The sequence below is a fragment of the Anopheles coluzzii genome, chromosome 2 (genome assembly GCF_943734685.1).
Source record: "Anopheles coluzzii chromosome 2, AcolN3, whole genome shotgun sequence".
Classification (NCBI taxonomy): Eukaryota; Metazoa; Arthropoda; class Insecta; order Diptera; family Culicidae; genus Anopheles; species Anopheles coluzzii.
Genome location: NC_064670.1, coordinates 96286171 through 96308941, shown reverse-complemented (window position 1 = coordinate 96308941; position 22771 = coordinate 96286171). Strand labels below are relative to the sequence as shown.

Sequence of the window (22771 nt, the reverse complement as noted above, 5' to 3'; positions counted from 1 at the left end):
ATGCTTATTTTGCAGTATCAAGCTGTAATTTCTATTCGGGCCTTGTGAAGTATGAAACGGGCATAGTCAAGGTGTGTTTATTTAGAAGGTGAATTGTTAGCGCGTTTGCCGGGCGCCAGCATTGAGAAGTGTTATGTCATATCGTATACAATTTTTATACCCCCTCCAGCCCTTCCCGATTTTAATACAGGAGCCCTTAGTATTGTTGTGTCAAGTCGTGAAATGTCAATTTGTATGTTGATAGATTTTTTGCTGATCAAAGCCAAAGCAATTGTTTACATAAAGCTATTATATTATGCTGTTATGCTGCTATTTTTATTCTGTTATCAATTGTTGGTTGCAATAGAAATGTAATCTATATATCAAACATTGATCAAACATTGAAAACAAAATGCCAAACGTCAAAACGCGTATAAAAATCTTCAAACAAGAGCAATCCAAAGACAATAAAGTTCTGTAGAGAAAATTGCAATCAATAAAATTCACTTACTTTTTAAAGTTCAAACCCATTTGAATTCTATAGATGTTTTAATTCAAAGAATGTAATAAAATTCTTCAAGCCCAACAGTTTCTGACTATTTGACTTTCGTTTCAATTGTCTTTGTTATTGCACCGGTTTTCCGGAAGAGAATTGCACTCAAAATAACCCCGAATCCTCATCAAAGCGCGTGTAGATTCATTGAGTTTACGCGAAATGCTCATCGAAATCAAGCCACTGTGCCACCGGCAAGACGAAACGCGTGTTGCATTTTACATGAACAGCTCCTTTCAATTCAAAACCCTCCCCATTTCCAACCGCACTCACCTTGGCAGTCGCCCATCGTCGTGTTGAAATGATAGCCGGTCGGGCAGAGCGTGTCGTAGTCCGGTTGCTCCAGCTCGCCTGCACCGCCGTCCACGGCCTCATCCGTTCGTTCCATTGCTCCATTCACCGACAGGCCGACGACCGGGTCGTCCGCGGGCTCGCACCGGTACGACCCGACCGTATTGATGCACCGGCCGTGGCACCGATGCTCGGTCGCTATCGATCGCTGGTTGGCACACTCGTCCACATCGACGCACGTCTTCCAGTCCTCGTCCAGCATGTACCCCTCCGGGCAGACGCAGAACGCACGCCCGAGCGTATTGAGGCAGGTGTGCGAGCAGCCGCCATTGTTGACCGTACATTCGTCGATGTCCTCGCAGGAGTGGCCGTCGGGCGCTAGCCGCGTCCCCGGCAGCCCGTCGCAGGTGCACCTGTAGCTGCTCCACGTGTTGATGCACGTATCCTGGCAGGGGCCGTGGCCGTTTCGCAGCAAACACTCGTTTACATCTGGGAAAGTGGAACACGTTAAAATAGATTATTTTGGGTTGTGCAAGCAGATGTTTGACGAGTTTTAGGAGTTAGCCGAAGGTGAATGACAATTCCAAGAATCAACTAATGAACTATTTTCCCTGTCGCAAAAACAACTCCAGCATTCCGAAAGCGACAATAACCATTTTACCGCAACACCAAGGGTAAAAACCCCAAAAGCCCATTGATTTCGATTTGAGCGAAACTCACATTTCGACCAAAGGAGTTCCGCTGCAACACACCGACAAATAAATCAAAATCCAAACTCCCGTGAACGAGTGAAACGATTTCCACACTCTCTGGTTGGCTTCATGCTGCTAGCCTGTTGGGCGAAAAAATGCAATCAACGCACGCCATCATCACACCCGTAGGTAAAGTTTTTTTTCTTACTCTTGCGTAAACCAGTGAATGCACATTCATTGCATATAAATCGAAGTGCGTAAAACGATCAAACGATGATGAACTTCGAACTCCGCACAAACCCCGAAACGATAGTGGCCGCAAGTGTGGGGCGAAATTGAGTTGAGGCATTCTGTGTTCGGGCCCAGGGGTTTTTCGATTCGATCGAATGGCTTTTATCGGACGGTGCTTTCTTCCTTTTTTGTGTGCAATGAACCCCTGCCACACAACCTCAATTCCCACTCAACCAAAGTCGCAAACACGCACTGTGCGAACTGCATCCCGAATGGCTGCACTAATCCCATCGGAATGTTGCTTGCTTTCGGCATTCGGAAAAGGTGCCGCTAGGAAGTAAACAAACCCCGTACTGTCGAGCATGGGTTTAAGGGACCTGTGTGAGTTGCGACTCTTTTAGTGTGCGAGTTTTTTTCTTCTTTCCTCGATTCATCATTCGAAAACTGCTTTCCGTTCATTTGAGACAAGCTCCTGCTGCTGCTGGTGATGCTGGGAAATGAAATTCCGATGAAAACAATGCACAGATGCGTTTGCTAGCTTTGGTGCGCTTCGTCAGCTTCTACTGCAATTGCCCGCGCCACACGTGTTTTTCGATAGGTTCAGTGGAGTTTTTTTTAATTTACGCCTTTTCAAAAGACCTTCCAGTGAGAGGGGAATTTCGACAAACGGAAGCTATCGGCACCCGGTGGTGCAGGCTCTGTTTGCCATGCTTTTAAGGGCGGCTTTTCGATGAGACACTCTTGTCAGCAAGACGCTTGAACTTTGGAGAGTTGTGTGATGTTGTTTTTTTGCTTATCACCCACCGTAGATGAAACGATCTATCGAACGGAATACGGGAGTGGCAGGAGGTAACACGAAGGTCAAGGGATTGGATTAGTACTGACGGGAAGATGCCTTTTGAGCATGTTTGGCTGATGAAGTCATGAACTTGATCTTCAAGGTGGAGTTTATCTTACAGCATGTGTGCAAATAACTTTACCTTCCGTTCGGTTAGGATAGTAAGATATATTTTAGTTGTTTAAATTTACATGTAACAGTGAGACGATTTGTGCGCTTGAATGCACCTTGAGATTTGAGCTAAACTAAACAACTCCCTTCGGCTGGCTGTAGGCTTCAACGTTTCAGCAAGGACGTGAAGCACTTAAATTATAAATGCGTTATATTCTGCACTTGGAGGATGAATATGAAACATGTGAGATAAACTGCAAATGTGTTATAAAAATTATATTGCATATTTATAGACGATTTTAGTTGTTTTTTGCTTTATTTGTTCATTTATTAAGTGATTGGCGATACCACTGATCATAGCGATCTAATCACCGATCTTATTAACCATTAGATGTCTTAGGTCTAATCGCTGTATGCACGTCTAGTTTGATCAAATTGTACCAGCCTATAGTTGCCTAAAGTACGAGCAGGTTCGTTGACATGAACTCCTACTAAAAGCAAAGTACTTCTAGTTGGCGTAGATCTGCTTCTAGTTCTAAATAGAAGGCGTAGATCTGTAAAATGTTTGGAATGAAGTACATCTCTAAACAATTGCAAAACGAATGCAAATCCTCCTCCCAGCAAGATTCATCGTTCAGTAGGTATATCTGCTGCCAAATTAAATGTTATTTGACTGGGTTAACTTTCTTGTGGCACTGTTACATAGAAGCTAGCTACATGGGAGCTAGAATTATGTCTATATCCTTCTACCTTCTAGTCATTGACACAAAGTTTTGCCCTTAAGACTCCAATGTTTGTCAAAAACGCACCAATTTCTGACAACGTGGCACAATATTTGCCTCTGGAGCACCAAGGCACCAATTTTAGGTAGGTAACGCATTTTTTTTTACTGTAGCTCAGTCGCTTTATTTGCAAAATTTTATTTATTTTTATTTTGTGTGTTCAACAATGTGTTACTAGAACGGTAATATGGTTAATATGTCCTCAGGTAGATTAAATTAGTTTGGTTGCAAATTGGACATGTGTAGCAACATCTGGCACAAAACATGAAATCTCTTATTTCATTGCGCTGCAGCAATGATCAAAACAGCAACCATTCCATAACACAATGAAGCTACCTCCAACATTGATTGCAGCAAAACAAACCATCGTTTATGGTCAAACTTTCCCACAGCACGGTGAACAACAACAACCGAAACAATTCCTGCAAAACCCCGCAATACGACTGCTACCAAATCCATAGTTCACACCTGTACCATCCGTACCATACGTGCTCGGCATGTTTGCACTAATTTCTTTGAACTTTGCAACCAAACTACACCTTCCCTGGGCAAACTGTGCCGATCTGTGCCGTAGTTTGGCTGTGTTTATTTCTTCCCCCAAAAACTTGATCCAATCGATAAAGCGCACGTGTTGTGCTGGTGGTGCTTGGAGGGAAAACCATGCTCTGAGTTTGATACCGAAACGGTAAGATCATTTGCCTAGATCCTTTGCAGCATTCGATAAAGAATCTAGGAAGGGAAAATGATAGAATCCGACAGCAAAAAAAATTCTTCTGCATTACTACAGCCACAACAGGGAAGGGCGGACAGATAAACAGACGAATAAACAAAGCCGTTTTCTCGGCTCCCATTAAAACGTTCGTTAGTTTTCCTTCCTTACCGGCGCTCTCCTGCTGTCCTACTACAGATGTTCCCCCCAATCGGAGCCAACTCCCCCATTGTTGCAGGCATTGTTTGGTGGCTTCTCTCACACCGAAACCAAAAACCGGAAAGTTTTTATCCATCTCGTAGCCCATCGAGAACTCCAATAGCTTGCCGGGCGTCAGTCGGTGCCTGCTACTAAACTTCTCACTCGCCGGCGCAAAAGGCAAAAGTTCGCCTTCCCACAATCAGTTGCGCAATCGGTGGCGGGCCCGGGAATGTTCCCTCGCTCTCTATATCTCCACTTTTTCGCATTCCTAATTTACCTAGCACAACTTGTCCTTCTGGAAAATGTGGCGCGGCAAAGCTGTGATACAAAGCAATGGTTCCAACGATTGAAGCTCATTTACAGTTTTGTCATCAGCTGAAAACCACAAACTACAGCTGTTGCTGTCGGGTCGAGTGTCCGTTCGAATCAGGTCTCGAAATCTCCAATGGTTCCGAGAACGACTCAATGGCAACGACTGTAGAGGCAAATGTTTTCTTCGCTTTCCGCATTTCCGGAGTGTCTGGGGAAAACGGGGAAAACTCAGTCATTAACGACACGTCCAGCTTTGGTGGTGGTGGTGTAAGTGACCGACAGGAAGGATAAGAACGAAGGATAACACACCCAGATTGTGGATAATCATTAGTGAGATTGAATTCCAGCACCAGCACACAGACACGGGGCCGTGGTCAAGTGTGGTCACTGCTGCTGTTGCTGCTGGTAGTAAGCTCTTGCAAGTAAGTGCAAGGACATTGTGCAGGAAACTGTTGCGTTGTAATTTAAACACTGCACAATGTGCAGGTACCCGGCATACACGCTCGAGACTGTCGTTTTGCTAATTGACTCGAAGCATGAGAGTTTTGCTGCCGGCTGGACTGTCGGGAAACAACAGTTGACTTACACCTTAACATCGAATCCGGAACACGTTTGACACCGATTTAGCTCCCGGTGTCCGGTAGGACACAGCCACCGATGAACTGGGAAAGGGATAGTGTGGAATAGATGTTTAAATCTGGGTATAAGGCGGCCAGCTACACCACTTGGGGGACAACTTAGCAGACATTACCGTCCATTCTCACACAAAATCGATCATAGCACAATAGAGAGTGGAAGCGACACACGAAACAAATTGTACAAACAATTAGACAGCTCAACTTTTACGTCCTTCCATGTTCCTCGCTAGCTAGCAAAAGTATGTCCATCGGTCGATTGGATCGGAGCCATTGCAACGCAGGAAGTTTCATTTCCGGGCGCACAAGTTTTATCTTTGAACCAATGCACATGAAACAGAATGCCACAGTTTAATGGTTTTCAGGGGGAAAAAACTTTAGCCTCTCTCTGGCCGTACCCACATATTGGGCAGCCTTTGGCCTGACCAATAAAGCTGAGCATTATTGTACGCATCGAGCGTTCGCTGCAGGAGATCGGGTCCGGATCTGGTCAGTTTGAGGTTTTGAGCGTACAATCTGTTCTCGTGGACCGTGGTGTTCGAGCAATGGTTGCTCGGAAACACACCGATTGCATGGAAAACCACCAGCAAGAATGAGCGTATTGGTGAGCGAGAGCGGGGACGAAAGGGTAGCTTTTAACCGACAAAGCTTGGTAAAAATGACACTGCTGTTTGCGTTGTGCTCGGGGGCAAGTTCGAGTGCACTGTTAGAGCTGTTGGAATAGTTGTTTCCATTTTTTCCGAGAAATTTAGATAAAACTGAGAACTATGAAAAGTGCATGGAGTTACTTTGTTATTCGAGATAAATGGTGGGTGCAGCGTCTGTAATCATTAGTGTAGCTGGACATGATAGCAAGAACTGTTGTTAAGCGATTGTAAACCATCTGGTCGTTGGATGAATGATTAAAAAATATGTGTGTGAATGTTTAGCACATAATGTCCCGTTCCTGTTACATCTTTCATGTGCAATTGTACGAAGCGCTCCTGTTGAAGAAACGCAATAAATCCTGGTCACGGCACCACATGTTTTATTGGTTGTTATTTCATTCGAAGAAATGTTGTTGATACAAGGCTAATACCAAACGGTCTACCGTATTGCTTTACTTAAGAGATGAAAACAAAAAATATGAAATTGGCTTAGATTATGGGCAATAAATCAAACCAACGCATCAACGGATCACTATCACTGTTGCGGTATGAGCCGTGACTGTTTTTAAAGCAATTCATTTGCAATCTTTTTCCCTCCTGCAGAACCGTTTTCATTCACTGTTGTCAATTTTGTGCAAATAATACAAAAATCCTGCCTTCTATTCAAATCATTTCCAAATCCTAATCCCACACCCGCTTTCGCTCCAATTCCTTTCCTAACAAAGCCATTATCAACCACGCATTCAGCATCCAAAAAAGGATTATCGGGTAAACTGTCACAACAGCGGGATTTAACTTCCCTCGATTGCAATCCCGATCACGTGCTCAGCGCGACAAATTGGATTAAAGCTTCATTTTCCCTCTGTTTCTCCCTCTCTTCACTCTCACTGTCTCTCTACCTTTGCCTATTTTCCTGCAGCTGCTCGCTTTCCAATTAAAATCGTTCGTAATTCATGCGCATAATCGACGTATTTAAAAATAGAATATTGTCATCTGCCACTGAATGCTGAATGACACGCAGGGCAACTTCATGCCACCCATTTTCTCTTTCGGGAGGCACGCACGATTAAAGCGTTTAAAATGAAAATGGTAAACACAACACAGGAAAGGATAATGTGCTTCCTTTTCAATTTACAGCGCTCTTTGTTGCTCGGTTACTGCCCTTTTTTTTGGGGTAGGAGGAAACCCTTTAAACGAATCCTTTTTTGATTAAATTTGGACATTTTACAGTGTTGCTGCTTGTCGGCGAGCATGGATGATGGAAGAGAAAGGCACGTTAACTGTATGCTACAAATTGAATTGATTCCCCGAAACGTTGCACTCTCAAAGTGAAACAAAACTGGAAACATCGGTCTTGCGTTTTACCCGGGATGTGCTGGAAGCTCTGTGCAAGTGCCTTCCCTAATGGAAGGATAACGTTTGATGGAATATAAACGTAACCTTAATTATGCATGTCTCTACCAACCTACTGACGGTATGCTGTGTAAGCTTTTATTGCTAATCAACTCTGCATACAACTCCCGGGGCATGTTTTTACCCCTCCTTGGCAACAAGACTAATGTATGTTTCCATTAGGTACTTGTGTACTTGTACGAGTATATATTGAATCGATCCAAAATCATTACACACACACGAGGAGATGACAAACTTCCGAGCTGTTTTTTTTCAATTCACAAAAAATTCAACATTCTCCTGCAACGCCAACAGTACCGTTTGCTTCCGAACCCTGCGGTAGGAGAAGAGCCCCGGAACTAGGAGAGTGTTGTGATTATGCAGATCACATTTCAAAACAATCTAAATTCCATAAACATTTATAATCATTCCCGGATGAGCCATGATGCGAAGCTGGGACGTTGAGCGTATCATGGGGCAGTACGCAGGGCGTGACTGCCGTCCAAGGAAGACCACTGCCCTGGAGCTACTACTGTCTTAAGCGCATAACAACTGCAGCAACCGAAACCGGCTTGTACAGCCCAGTTTCTTTCCCACCGTAAACGTCCGTGTGTTTGTAAACGGGCGAAAAGATGATGCAAACGAACGCTACCGATGGAACGTTGGTGGAGAGCTTCGACCGGAAGCTGCAAGCGAAACGCGCTCCAGAGACCACACCATCCCTCCAAACAGGACAACAACCAGGCAAATATACACATCCTGGGAAAACGGGAAAATGCACTACCGGTTGTACGGTTGGAAGAATTGGAAGTCTCTCCCAAACGCTGCAAGGAAGGAAGCGGGTAGCTTTGTTTGCGTGCGGGATACCGAGGTAAACTTACCCATGCATTTATTATTGTCCGTAACTCGCAATCCTCTCGGGCATTTGCATGTAAACGAGCCGATCGTGTTGGAGCAACCGTACTCGCACACATCCTCACCGTACTCGATGCACTCGTTGATATCTGTCGGATCGGAAAACAAAGAGAGAGAGAGAGAGATATAGATACAGGGGAAGATCGATAGATGAACAAGCTTTGTTAGAATTGTGAGATATTCTGGGAAAAAACGGGTGGTATGTGGTTATTTGTACAGGCTTATCGATAAGACAGTCAGAAATAAAAGGGGGAATATTTAAAACCAGGATCATCGGTGCACAGTGTTCACAGAACAAAGAATGGTCCATAATTAAATGCAGAGATTGGACCAAATTTTTACCTGTACATCCTGTCGAAGTATTAGTCCAATATAGGAACGTCCGTCCCGGTCTCCGACGCTTACAATTCCAACTCCCACTTCCTCCAAACGGCAGGCTTAGTGTTATTTATGAATATTCAATTCCCAAAACTTGGTGGCCATATTCAAAATTCATTACACCAAGATACGAGGTAAAGCTGTGGCAAAGGGGAAGCCGCCAACCAATCAACCGAACCACCGAAGGTACCGATCGATTGTCAGTAAGTCTGTCGAAGGGCTATTTATCACCGACCACCGACCGAGGTTGACAGGTTGAGAGCAGCAGAGCCGTGTGCCGAGAACTCCCAGGAGCAGCCCATTCCCCTTCGCAGGGAAGCCACTCGAGCGGGGCCGAGATTTACGATTAGCCCACACTCGTTTGTGGCTCACATTATGGTGTTTGTGCGCTGTTGATGTGTTGTAGTGCTGGCTGGAAGCGAAAGGTTCGTTTTTTGTTTTCGCTTCTCAAGCACACTGACACTGAACTATCATTCATCAAGTCATCACCAGCATCAGGGACAGCGTGCAGTGCAACGGCACATCATCGTCAACTTCACACCTCCGGGACCTGCGGGTGTTGAACAAGTGTGGCCGCAGGATGGAGGTTATGCCTGTCTCTGCATTGGTTCTCGGTCGCCAGTAATACATTAATTTTAGTCACATGTGCTGCTAATAACCTGAAGGCAGCGGACAGCTTCTGTCCACAAAACGTGGCGCACAAGTACAGGCAAGCTGATTGATGAAACTACAACAGCCAAGAGCTAATCTTCCCTTGGACCAGCATTTCGTTGAATAATAAATACAATTTGTTTTCCCTCATATTAACATTTCTTTCCAGGCTGCATTATGCAGCTGCATACTACCAGTAATTGAAGTGGGTCTGCCGTCTACCCCAACTTCTGTGATTGGTTGCACCTTGGGACACATCTTGGAGAAACACTCGTCCATCATGCTTTAAAACAGTATTACGAGTCGAAATGACACCTTTATGGCCGTGCTGCGTAATGTAAACACGTAGAAATGTTTATTCATACACAAAAGGTACGAGAGCAGCAAACTCTGATTGCAAAGCTCTGTAGACGAATGGTGGCCTCAACAAAAAAATGGCACAAATGGGAAAGATTTAACAAGTATCACCACAGTCACATACACTATCATTGACGAAACAGTCGGCACAGACCGACACGGACAGGAAAGCTCTAAGCTTTTCCAATGGTTTCGAAGAACCACTGTTGATGCTGAAGACGACAGCGCACAGCGAATGTGTAAGTGAGACATTTCGCCAACAGTTGCATTATTTATACTGTCGTGCTGGGGACCCATTCCCTGATTCGTGAGCCGAAAAAAGTTGCCCTCCCCCATTTTCCCCCCCATCATACCTTGTGCCGGTAGGACGCGGCATTGTATTTTAAGCCCTGTCTGTCTGTCCTGTAAGCTGTAGGTCAGAGACCACAAACCTGCTGACGGCGAGTGAAGCTGACATATTCAATAAAGAAGCTTTTTAACCGACGAAGCGATGCTTTTTTCTCTCCGTCTCTTTGTGGGGTTTTCTCGTGTCGCGTTTTGTTGTTGGTCCGCGTTTTGGGACCACTTGTTTGACTGCGGCTGCTGGCACTGTTGCCCAGATGGTTGGAATGCTGTCGTGATGGGTGATGAAATCAAGCACCGTTTATAGGCGCATGGAGCGAGGGCTCACTGTAACGGAGCAAGATCATAATCCGATATAACGTAAACGCTACGACCAAATCATGTTTGCTGCGTTGGTCCGTACTAAGAGGCTTGATTTATTGTGTTTAAAAGCCATAAGCGCAGTGAAAGTTTTCCCCCTTGGGAGGGAGAATTGCAACATGACAAAACAGGTACGGTGGAAGGGTCACATTGGAGCACTTTTAGTGAGGGTGTTCTGAGCTCTAGAAGTGTTGTAATAAATTGAATTAGGTATCTTTTTAAAGTGAATATTATATTTATATGAAAAATATTACACTTTATAAAGACGATTTAAACAGTTAAACGATTGCTTATGAAAATAATCATTGAAATAACATTTCATCGGATAAATTGTGTAAAACAAATTAACAAGTCGGCTCGCGCTGCTGTTTTACCGCCGTTCTGTCGTGTGTATTGCATACCTGCAGGCGCGTTTGTGCCATTTTTATAGCAGCTTTTGCGCTATAATGCGTAACGAACTACAACCACCCATGTAACGGGTTCGCCACTTTTTAAAATCGCAATCTTTGCAATCCAAGCACAAACAGCGCACAGACAGCTATCAAATGAAACAAAATCACGCCCTGACATGGGTCACAACCGGAGCAATCGAGTCCGCCGGGGCTCGTTCCGCTACGTTCCGCGGGCGGTAATGTAGCGTAACAAGGGCATGGATAGGAGGAGCTTCAGCAGCGTCGAGCTTCGAAATCGTAAACGAGCCGCATCCGCAGCACATCGACGTTGTTCTTTTACCATCAAGCGTTGATCAACCGGTTAGAGACCGGTCACATTTGGGCAGAATGAATGTTGAATTTTGTAAATGATCCTTCCATTCTTGGTTGCTTGCATCGTAATGCCTTAACAAACTTGAACAGGGATTTAAATAAAAAAACAGTTCCTAGTTGGAATCTTAACTAGCAATGCATCATATTACGTTATAGAAAACATACAGGGTTTCCCACGATTTATTGGTCGGTTGCCATATTTTTTTGGTGGCTTCCTATATGTGTTGGTGTGTTCCTACGATTAATAAATTAATAAAGCGTTTCCCAGATTTTTTTGGTTCAATTGTATTGATATCTAATCGGACAATACCAATAAATTGTGGGAACCAACAAAAAATCTATGGGCTACGATGAATAAATCGTGAGACGAGCGCAAAATAGACCAATACATCGTGGGAAACCCTGTAATAGGCTATAGAAGGATTGAGATTGTAGCTCAATCACAGCAAATAAAAAAGGGAAAACCACAAAGGAAGCAAGACATTGTGGCATTTTTTCACATTTTTCTCCTCTTTTTCCCTTTCGTATACCTCTCACCACGGTCGTCTGCTGAGGGTTGAAATTTTAATTACCAAAAAAGCTACTCAGAAGCCACAGATGGCAAATAAATCATTCCCGCTCGATAAAGACAACGGCTGGGCTGCCACTTGGGCGTGTTTTTTTCACCCCCAAAAATGGATCCCGCCTCAATTCTCATCATTTCGATTTCGACCCACCATTCACCTCTCTTTCCCAATAATGCATGCCCCATGAGAACAATCGCTCTCTCGCTCTACACGGTGCATTACGATAATTGAATTTTCCACCAGGGAAGCATTCGCCGTGCAGCCGATGCTTTCGCGCCAAACTCCACCGTGGGGCACCATGGGAGGGAACATTTTAATTTTCCCACCCGTCAACCGATGGATGATAAGTGGCCGGATCGAAGGGAAGGGGTTGTTGATGTATCTCCAGAGCGAGAGAGATGGCGAACAGGATGCATTTGGGTAGAAAAAAGAAACTGCCCTCACTCATTGCTCCGCACGATCGATTGTGGACGATAAAATATGATCAATTAAAAATTTCCTCCCGGGGGCGTTTGTGGGGTGGATGTGGCTGCGCGCTCGTAAATTACGACCGAAAGCGGCAAACGGAAACAGCTTCACCAAGAGCTTCGATTGCTTCTTTGTGTTATTTTTTGTCTGGGTTTTGGGGCGAATGGCGTGAGCTGACCACAAACAAAGGATTTGCCGACAGTAAGTTGTACGGAAGCAAAGGAAAAACGGGGTACGGACGAAAATCTCACCCAAACTCGGCGAGGTTTGCTGCCCCTTCGTTGTATTTCAATTCTTTTTGACACTTTTCTCTGTTTTTTTGTTCTCTCTCGGTCGGCAAAAACATCGTTACTTCAGAAGGACATAGGAAGGTCCCTAACCCCAATTTTCGTCGAGTGAGGGTTGACATTCATGAGTATTGCTAGGGCTTTTTTTGCTGGTAGGTCGAAGGGACATACCAAAGTTGGGTGAACATGCTGATTAATTACAAGGAAAACCGTATCGAAAAACGAACCATAAATTAAAATGGGTTTCGCTTTCGTTCCGGTTTGGAGAGATGAAAAAAGAACCGAAAAAATCAGCTTTTTCCCCCTTTTTGCTCCATTTTGAATCATCCTGGTTTTGTCCCTTTTTTGTTCTTGTGTTAGTCTGCTGCCAAGAAAAGAGTCAACAACTGGACAATAAAGCGATGTCAAAGGAATTTTCCCCCCCTTCCCCTCTCCCCCTCCTTGCATCAACAGTCTAACTTACCCACACACCGATGGTTGACCATTTTAAATCCTTTGTAGCAGGAGCAGACGGTGGTGCGGTTTAAGCCGTTGGGCGTACCGTCTGCCGCCGCCGACACACGGTGGCAAGCCTGTGGGCAGCGATGATCCTTCCCGCAAGGGTTCACGTTCAGCGAGCGTGCCGTACCGTCCCCATCGAGCGGTCGGGACAGCGCGGGCCAGGCGGCGGACGGTGGCAGCTGATGGGGCGCGGGCTTAATCCGCACACAGGCCGGCCGTTTGCCGATCCAGCGCGACTTACGGCAGACCAGATTGGCGTTGGCGAGTGCACCGGTCGAGGTAACGATGGGCGATGGGCTGCGGGCACGTCCATCATCCTTCAGCCGCAACCGGTAGCCCATCCGGCAATGATATTCTGCCTCGAGGAAGGAATTTTCCATGCCGTACAAATCGTTACTACATCCGTGAAAAGGAATAGAGAGAGAGAGAGCAAAAAAAAGAGCAAAAAAGAAAACAAACATCGTAAAGCACAGCTCACCGTAATCACGTGGAAATCAAACTACGCTCGCTGGGAGAAAGGGGTTGTTTTCCCCGTCCCGCGTCACCGCCATGTGTATGTACCTACCGCAAATATTTGATGTCACCGTTTGCGATGGCCGGTGCGGGAATGAAGTCGTCCTTCATGCAGGACAGATCGCCCGAAATGATGACGCGCGCCACCGACACCGTCTCCGTGCCCTTGTGATCGTCGGCGGGGAAGGTGACCGTGCTGGCGCTGGACACGGTCACGCCGGACGGCAATGGGGGCAGCGGTGGATTGACGACTTTTCGCTGCTGGGCTGCTGTCGGGCGGGGATGGCAGGCGAAATCCGGATAAGCGAACGATCCATCAAAAGTATCCGTCCGTTCGGGAGCAGCGTAAAGTGAATAGATGCAGCGAGAGGAGAGGATTAGACCGTGAGCAACTGCCGTGCTTCAACGTCCGTTGTGTGCGGATGTGTGATTAGATGTAAGAGTTTTGTTTGACAAAAAAGTGGCACACAACAGCTTAACGTTTCAATTTTTAAGGTTTAGTTTCGTAATCGTTCATTAGCAGCTCGATGGGATGTTTTCGTCGAAAAGGCGAACTAGTTCAGTGTGGGGGATTGTTGCATAAGTGTGCAATGGCTTTTTAGAGCGAGCAATGATAGGGATGATTTACATGGATTGAATGAATGATTAGCAATACGGATATCGAGAGATTAGGTACCATATGTAACCTCGTTAGGAGCGATTAAAATGTTGAATTTAGCTTTAGGATTACCTAAGGCAGCGAATTGAAACGCCTAAAAGTATTGCCCACAATGATTGTTACGCGCTTTCAAGCTGCCTTAGCACTTTTTACATACATTTAGGCGCTGCCTAGCCCTTATACCACTTATACCTAGCCATTATACCTAAATTTAAAATCTCTTCTTCGTTGGCTCAACAACCGTTGTCGGTCAAGGCCTGCCTTTACCACTTGTGGGTTTGGCTTTCAGTGACTAAAAATTTATAATAAATTTAAAATTGTTACATGTATTTCATAGGTCACTAAAAGCCAAGCCCACAAGAGGAACAGACAGGCCTCGACCGACAACGGTTGTTGAGTCAAAGAGGAAGAAAGGGAACATAGGAGCTCAATTTATTAGCATTATTAATTGCAGTTCAAACCATTTGTCATTTTTTGTAATCTGTTATTTACGCTTAACAGTAAAGTATCGAAATTCTCGAATATTTTACCTTAAGAAATCATTCGCAAATGCTCGAAAAGAATATAATCGATATAGTAAAAAAAAGTAAAAAACAATTGCATACATTTAGGCTCTCACTTGATACCATATTCATATATATTTGTATCTGTATATGTATATTTGGCGATCAATATTTGTTGTCAAACAATTCTTTCTTTGAATAATTTTAACTTTTCATTGAAGACAAGTAATCCAGTGTCAAACATGTATTGAAATTTGCATTTATAAAAGCAGTTATTGACATTATTCAGCTCCAACATTTCATTACACCAATCAAGGCTTACGAAAATATTTAAAATTTATTTATTTATTTATTTATTAAAAATGGGGTTTAAAAATAGGGTTTCGATCGGTCATTGAGATCATTCTTTTCAGCAAAATAAATAGAAAATATGACCTTGAAGAGTTGTATTGTGTAACTTCAGGCATTTTAAATAGCTGCACAAATTTCATAAGAAACAGTTATGATTTCCAACTTATTTAATTGCAAAATCTGCCTAAATATCATTATAATGCACACGGCTTTAGCGGTCAAATGTCTGTAGTTTGAAAACTTACACGAATTTGTTTTAAACTACATTGTTTAAAAGATTACTAATAACGCAACAAGAAATCCATCTACTCACTATGAAAGCAAATTATTATTGTTATACAAATCAAGTTCATTAATCCACTCATTAAACAAGTATAAAAAGAACATCCAAACTGTAGAGAAGTGTAGAATCGCGCTTAAAAAGAGCGTCCAGCAATTCTGTGCTTGTTGCTGAAACAAAAACCGGCGCATTATCTTATTTCTATCCAAATTACAACACCCCATAACACCTTTCCGGTTTGCAAAACGCTCACTGTAATCAAAAAGGATATACACCAAAAAAAAAGAGCGTCTTCCTTTCAGTGACATCCGGCTGAAGGAACTAGCGACAAAAACGAACACCCTTGTACACTCACCTTTCTGTAATTGTTTCCGTTGCTGCTTTTCGCGTTTCCTCTGCGTGCGCTGGTCGACCGGGCGGTGGGCTGTTGCTGTTTCTGCTGCCCCGACAGGTAGTATTTGCATGCCACCCGCACTGCCAAACACCAGGTGCCCGTCGGCCGCCAGCATCGGTGGCGGTGGAAACCCGGAAACCATTGCCGGTCGTTGGTCCTCGCCAGCCATTTCCTTATTGGGCCGGGACGGAGGCATGGTCGTTTCCTTCCACACGTCCACCATCTCGACCGCGCGCCCTTCCGCCGTCGCTGGTAGCTGCGTTCGCTCGGCAGCGGTCGCTTCGTCCCGTTCCGTGCCGCCGGCAAGCTTCAGCGACCACGCACCGTCGGCCGCGCCCGTCAGCCCCTCGATGATGCCGGTATCCGGTCGGCCGTCCTCGTCCACCGGCACACCGACGAGCGTCACCGGAAGCAGCTTGATCTTCTTGTGCTTGTGCTTCTTGTGGCCTTTTCGTCGGCGGCCCTTTTTGCTTCCGCCGCGTGGCGAACCACCGCCCGCTTCCGGCTCGTCCGCGCTGTTATCGAGCTTGATTTGGCTGCCGTGGAATCGGTCGCTGTGTGTGTGTGTGTGTGAAAAAAAGACATGGTAGAGGTGAGCCGAATGTGGTAGAAAATTAAATTTAACGCTCACAAAACGCGCAGTGTCCGTTCGCTACCGAGAGGGGGTGGACGATTTTAAGTGGGAAGCGGAACCAAACAACACTCGATTCGAAGGTAGCATGAGGAGGGTGTCCGGGATTGAATGGGTAGAGAGCATTTCGGTCCTATCCAAACAGCCCGTGCGAAGGTGCTTGCAATCAGGCAGTCCTTTGGATGCTGCCCCATACGCTCGGTAGAAGGCAGCTTGGATTCAAAAGCTTTACATGGATTTTCTATTTGCCCAAAGATCGTGGTGGCAGGATGAGCTGTCGGACGTCCGTTTCCTGCCCACCGTTGAAAGGAAGTAAGGATTTCAAAACAAACGGAAAAAGGTTGTTACAACAGTGTGGGTTCAAGATTATTGAAATTGTTCTATTCTAATGTCAACAAATCGTATTCATAGCCCAGAAACAGGCGCAAATGTTTTTATCCCTTTGAGACGCTCGTACTCTCGTTTCCAAATGAAATAAGATCGTACAAGTAAGCAGAATAGAAGTAGAATAACAATGATTCCTTTTTCCCGTAGATTTTATGAAAAAAAATGTAGGCAGACCTTTGTTCAACATATTTTTCTGTACAAAGCTATGATGTTAAAACGCCTGAAGGTATGCAAGAACATCTTCAACAAGATATCAAATTAAAAAGCACGACTGAAGAATAAGGTCAATTGTTTCTATTGTGTCTGGACTAAAAATAAACGTCTTTAATGGATGAACAATTCTCAACCCCATATCAAAGTAAAGCAACATGCACGTAGAAAATATATTTTGTATATCTTTTTCGCTGAATAAGAGAGTCACAGGGTTAATAGTTTATTTTACCAAAACTGCCCATATATATGCCTAACAAACCAAGAAGGTTAAACAAAGATCTTGCATACTTTCAGGCGCTCGTATAGTATTCGAACGATTTGAGAAATTTAGTTAGAAAGCCCTCTTCTTCTATTTGGCGTAGCGTCCTACGCGGACATGCTGGCCTATACAGGCTTTCGAGATTAAATTCATTACCACTCAGCCGGATAGTCAATCCTTGCTACGGGGGGACGAGTTCCGAAATACACTTTTCTTTACAGCAAATCATCATTTTGACGTCGACAGTAACTCAAATTCCAAGAAATAATTTATGCTAGTATGTCAAAGCTAACACATTGTGTCGATCAAAATGTCAGCAAAGGCTCAACATATTGCATTTGAAGTATGTTTTTCCACAAAAAAAATGTCTACCTACACTTAAATAACGGTATTGAAGAAGGCACCATTTCGAGAATATTGTCACTCATGGAACTTAAACACCTTAACACCGGTGACACTGACAGGATGTTCCATTCCCATTTCAGAGGAAATCAAAAGCTTAATGTAACACGTTAACCTTGCACAAAAGTCAACCGCAAATTCTTCCCAACTCTCCTGCCACAAACAAGCAAGCACCTAGTTGTGGGCGGTTTTTTGGTACAAAACGCACGTGAGCACACACACACACACACATACAAAGGAACATAGGGACTAAGAAAAACACGCTATCACGCTTCGCCAACACGACCGCAAATGCCGGTAAATCAGCGAACCGCAAACGGTGGGAACGTGAAGTTTATTTCATTTCGCATCAAATTAAACTCTAAATGAGATCATAAACCCCGTGCAGAGAGGGTTTTCGCTTCAGCCCCTCTTCTACTCCTCTACCCTGCTTTCTCACCCTGTTCGAGAAGAAACGTCAAATAGTTGGGAAGAAACTTTCTCACCTGTCCCATTAAACCTTACCGCACGCGTGGTAGACGGAGACAGACAATCATCATCCCTCGAGCCCCAAATGAGCATCATCCAAGGGAGAGGGTTTAGGGACCGAACTGAGGCGCACACATCTTCACACTGCCATCGTGCATGTGTGTGTACGTATGTTTTCAAACATTTTCAATGAGGTTAGCGTGCGGATCAAAAGGATTCGTTCTAATTGGTTTCGTACGTGATTAAAACCCCTTTACATCCGGTCCCAGCGCTTAGCTGCTAAAATGAAGACGCGTCAAATCACATCGCCTCGGAATTCCCCGCACGCGGATTGTAATAAACCTCGGGCTTAGGGTTTAACCTCTGGCAAACAGAGCACACACACAAATACAGACACAAGACCAAATGAATCTCATTTTAAGGTTTATCAATAGAAGGGTGATTATTGGAAAACTTGGCCATATAGCACCGAGTCGCTTGGTGTCAGCAGGAAGCGTTGGCGCACCACACAGTGTTCAGTGTGTTTCCGAGAGCAAAATGCTTGAATTGTAAACTGTTCTTGGAGGATATAACCATTTATAGATCATCAACTGGTTTCTGACATGCTTCATCAAGCAAGTGCTAGGGGCAAAAATTTATTCAGCCCAAATGTATGCAATGTGCTTCGCAAAGTTTCACTACGAAGGCGTTAGTGCTTTTAGGAATTGCAACCAATTCCATCAATCGGAAGGGCTCCCCTACGGAACCTAAGGTTTCGTTTCCATGAAACTGGTATGCGTTAATGATCAATGCCAAGAATAGCAAACATAAGATACATTCATACAATTTCCTTTCATTTCTGGCATTCATTTTTAAGAAGCATATCGAGAGTGGGAAAGAGCCGATAACATCCTTTGTTCCTAGAACATTTTTTAATTATTACTATACTATCGATGGCTGAGACCAATACTCAGAAGAAATCTTCTCCAGACAGCCTGCAACTGGCAGCTGCACCGTAATTTCCACATGAACGTGTGTTGTATGGTCTTATTTTTTTGTTTTTTTGTTTTGTAAATTTCATTCACCAGGAAAAGCAATCCCCAACAACTCATACATGCGTCAAATTTTAACTCTTGCAAAGCTACCACCGAAACTTCCTACACCACCCGAAGCTTGAAGCGATTGATCGTCAGCTCATTGAGTGCTAGTGCAAACCGGCAGCTCCCCGGCAAGAGGGCAATACTTTCGAAAGATTTTAAGCTTCTTATTTCATCAAATTGAGTGATTTATCATCGATCCTGGTTTTAAGTTCAAAGTGGTTTCACTTCGCAAAGTGTAGCTGGTGGGTTTTGTTCGCCTGAAGTCAGTGGAAGCCGTTCGAAGCTTTTTGGAAGGAAACAAAAGCGAAACCTTTTAAAATGCATCCTTACGTTTTTGTGTCGCGTGGCAAACTTGGCCCGCTACTTTACCCTTAGTTTCGAGAGTTTCCCGAGAATTCTTTCCACCCCCGGCCATCAGTGAGCGTTGCCATTGAAAATACGTCTCGGGAGAAACGAAAGCCACTAACTTACCGGTTCAGATGCTCCAGCAGCTCGTTCTCTTCGCGTGCCCGCTCCTCGGTCAGGTTGCTGACGAGCAGCACCTCCTCGGTGATCCTCGGCTGCGGGAGCGACTCACTTGCGTCCCACCGGTGCTGCCCGGTACCCTCGGTAAGCTGATAATTATTTGCAAGCACATTATCGCTAAAAATATCCGCCCGCTTCTGGCGTCCCGGGGCGTCAGCGGCCGGCAGCTCGTCGTGCCGTTTGTCGTGGATTTTATTGTCTACTAATTGTGCCGCTTCTGCCGAAGGCGTTACGGCACCGGGCGCGTCCCAGGCTGGTGATAGTGGCGCACTGGATACTGTCGCTGCTGCTGAGGATGATGATGAAGACGATGATGAGGACGATAATGGATGATTATTAGCGGTTGCCGTGCCTGAGGGGAGAATAAAGAGGCAAAAAGAACAGGGAACACATAAATACAGGTTAAAGAGTCTCCGGCTGGCGGTGCGCGACGACAGTGAACCGACAATGATTGGCTCGGCGGTTTGTGATACAAAAGCCCGGCACAGGAAATAGCACACACTGCACAGGAAGTAGCAAATTACCTCACGACCACCCCATCGCGGCAAAACGGGCTAAGCTTGGCATTCCATCAAGCAGGAAGCTCGTAAAAAGAAGCGCCCGACATAATGGGAGCGACAGTGTGTGGAGTGGAAATTATATCGTACGTTGTTAATATACTCAACGCAAGTCACCGATCTTCTAGCTACTAGTTATTCCCACCTCTAGCCCGAGGGGGATGTGCTGATACTATAACGTACACACACAGAGACGTACACACGCACACCGGACTAATTATGGCTGATAAAATCGTTGAATGAAACGCGACAGTCTTGTGCTCGAGCAGGGCCAAACATCTCTTCAACAGGGTTGGATTTTAGGTTCCGGTTTACCTAAATGGAGTTTGTTGTTTCCCTTTCTGCCTCTTCGTTTAGTTGCCTGTCCTAGTTAACCGACCGTTTCTTTGTGGGGAAAACTATGCGCCAGCGCGAATATGCTCTCTTGTCACGCAACGTCGCATTGGCGCTTTACATGCACCGCACCGTTGCCGTCGTTGGCTTTAATTGCGTGGTGTTATCCATTTTCCACCTGCTTGTAGTGTGATTCTGTCATATGAGCGTGTGTTACACGTGGCAGCGTAATTGATTCTTGCCAAGCATGCACTGGGCACCGTTAATGGGCGGACGCTAGTAATGAATCCAATGATCAAGACAGGTTAGTGGAAAAATCGAGTTTCCAGTGTTGTTATAATGTTGCCTTTAAAGGTATCCAATTTTATGTTTTTTTTTTCTTTTTCTTTTTTGAAAAAGATTCCACAAAATAAGACCGTAAAAATAGTCCTAATATTTGTTTGTGCTTGTATATCCAAAAAAAGCATTTAAATGCCGTAATAATAACTAACTATAATTTGATAACAATTGAAAAAACATACGCCAAAGCAAAAACCATGGCACTTCAAAGAATTGTCTCACATTGTAGATTATTTTAGCCGCAGACAGAAATGGCAAATGCAAGTGCGTAAACAGCACGTGTTGTAATTTTCCGTAAATAACATTACCCTAAACATGCAATAACAACCCTGCTTGATAGGAAGAGTACAAAAAGGAGCATCGTATCGCTAAACACTACAGCGTTTCGGATAACAGAAAAAAAAGGTTTAAAGAAAACATAAACCCAAACCAAAGCAAAATGGCTTCCACATCTTGGCACAGCCGAACATCAAAGGCCGTGCTCGTTCCGTGGTATTGAGATGATGTTGCACATTCGCATACATACGTTCGCACACAATTATGTAAATGATTGGAATGTTTGTCTGTTTGGCAGACCGTCTTTCATTTTTGCACATCATGTTACCTAGCTCAGAGTTAAGCAAAAAAAAAAACAGAATATGTTCAAGTGAAAGACGGGGCGCCTCCATCGTTCGATTGCACGTGAGGATTTGAGGCTCTTTTACCGTCGGATTTAGAGTTACTTGAGCGAGTGTGTTTATGTTTGTGAGAAGAACATGCTTTTAACAAGAAAAGGCAAAGATAATAAGGATGATTCTGAAAATCGTGCTTGTTATTTACTCGAAAATTGTTGTTTTTAGACGTTCATTCACACATTGCTGAGCTAATTTGAATTAAATATCGTTGGCTAGTGTATATGAGCGCTTTCCGTTTTGTGTATTTAAAAATAATGCAAATGAAATGGCTCATAAATACATTCTGAATTAAAAAACAAATCCATATTTAAAAATCTAACCAATTGTATAGAAATACAAAAATACACTCAAGCTTTAGAATACCAAATTTAATTTCATTTCACTGAAGAATGCCACCACTGGCGTACGGGACCGCCTGCAGTCAATTGCCAATTTCGGTTGCCAATTTATGGATAATTCTAAATTATGACGAGATTACGAGCCACGTAAATCGACCGAAGCAGACACAAAACCAACCGACGGGTGGCGTGCAGGCAGGGAGAAAGCGCAAGGGCGTATAAATCGTGATTTTTACAGGATCAAACTGCGAGTACTACTGCGGGCGTCGGGCGGAATGGCAGCGGAAACATAAATCGACCGATGCTGAATCGTGCGATTTCATTCACTTACTCGACCATTGTGGGTGAAAGAATCTATTTTAGATGCCCGCACCGCCCGCCGCTCGTGCGTCGCGGGAAAATTCAATCGACCGGGCCAGCCAGTAATGTGGTGATCGTAAAACGAGACTGCTAATATTCCCGCATGAATAACACAAATGCACAGACACACCCGCACATCGAATGGAGTGTCGAAACGGGCGTATTTTGTGCGATTTAAAAGTATTAAAATTTTGCTCCCACACCGAACTGAACCGGCTGCAAGCTGTCGAGTTATGTGGGATGTAAATTCACTTTGATTTTGACATTTATCCCGGCGAATAAGTGGAATTAGGTGAATGGGCCCATATGCTGCGTGCCGTGGGGATTTGGTGGCTCGTGGGTTTCGATGTGCTGGATATGCGTTCAATACGTTCCCTTTTCCCGCTTGGCACAATTTGGATCACTTCCACACCGAAGGATCTAGATTTGATAAAGTGTACTATTGAACTCCCATTACTCATATGTTCTTTGTATGGTTGCAAACGTTCACGTCTTGTAGTTGTGTACCTAGTGTGATGTATAGAGTCTAATAAACGGGTGGAAAT

At 44.5% G+C, this 22771-nt stretch overlaps 1 protein-coding gene across 5 annotated transcripts in view; it reads right to left on the bottom strand.

The window, feature by feature from the left end:
• Positions 1-22771, bottom strand: part of LOC120948530 (uncharacterized) — a 110962-nt gene that overhangs the window by 9902 nt on the left and 78289 nt on the right. For 4 of the 5 annotated variants that reach the window (XM_040364964.2, XM_040364965.2, XM_040364966.2 and 1 more), the window contains exons 3-8: positions 19572-19977; positions 15623-16215; positions 13528-13744; positions 12925-13358; positions 8255-8377; positions 806-1312 (exon numbers count right to left, since the gene is read on the bottom strand). In XM_040364964.2, the coding sequence (XP_040220898.2) occupies positions 806-1312; positions 8255-8377; positions 12925-13358; positions 13528-13744; positions 15623-16215; positions 19572-19977 (2280 nt within the window). The remainder of the gene's footprint in view (positions 1-805; positions 1313-8254; positions 8378-12924; positions 13359-13527; positions 13745-15622; positions 16216-19571; positions 19978-22771) is intronic. The other variant, XM_040364968.2, reaches the window with a different exon arrangement.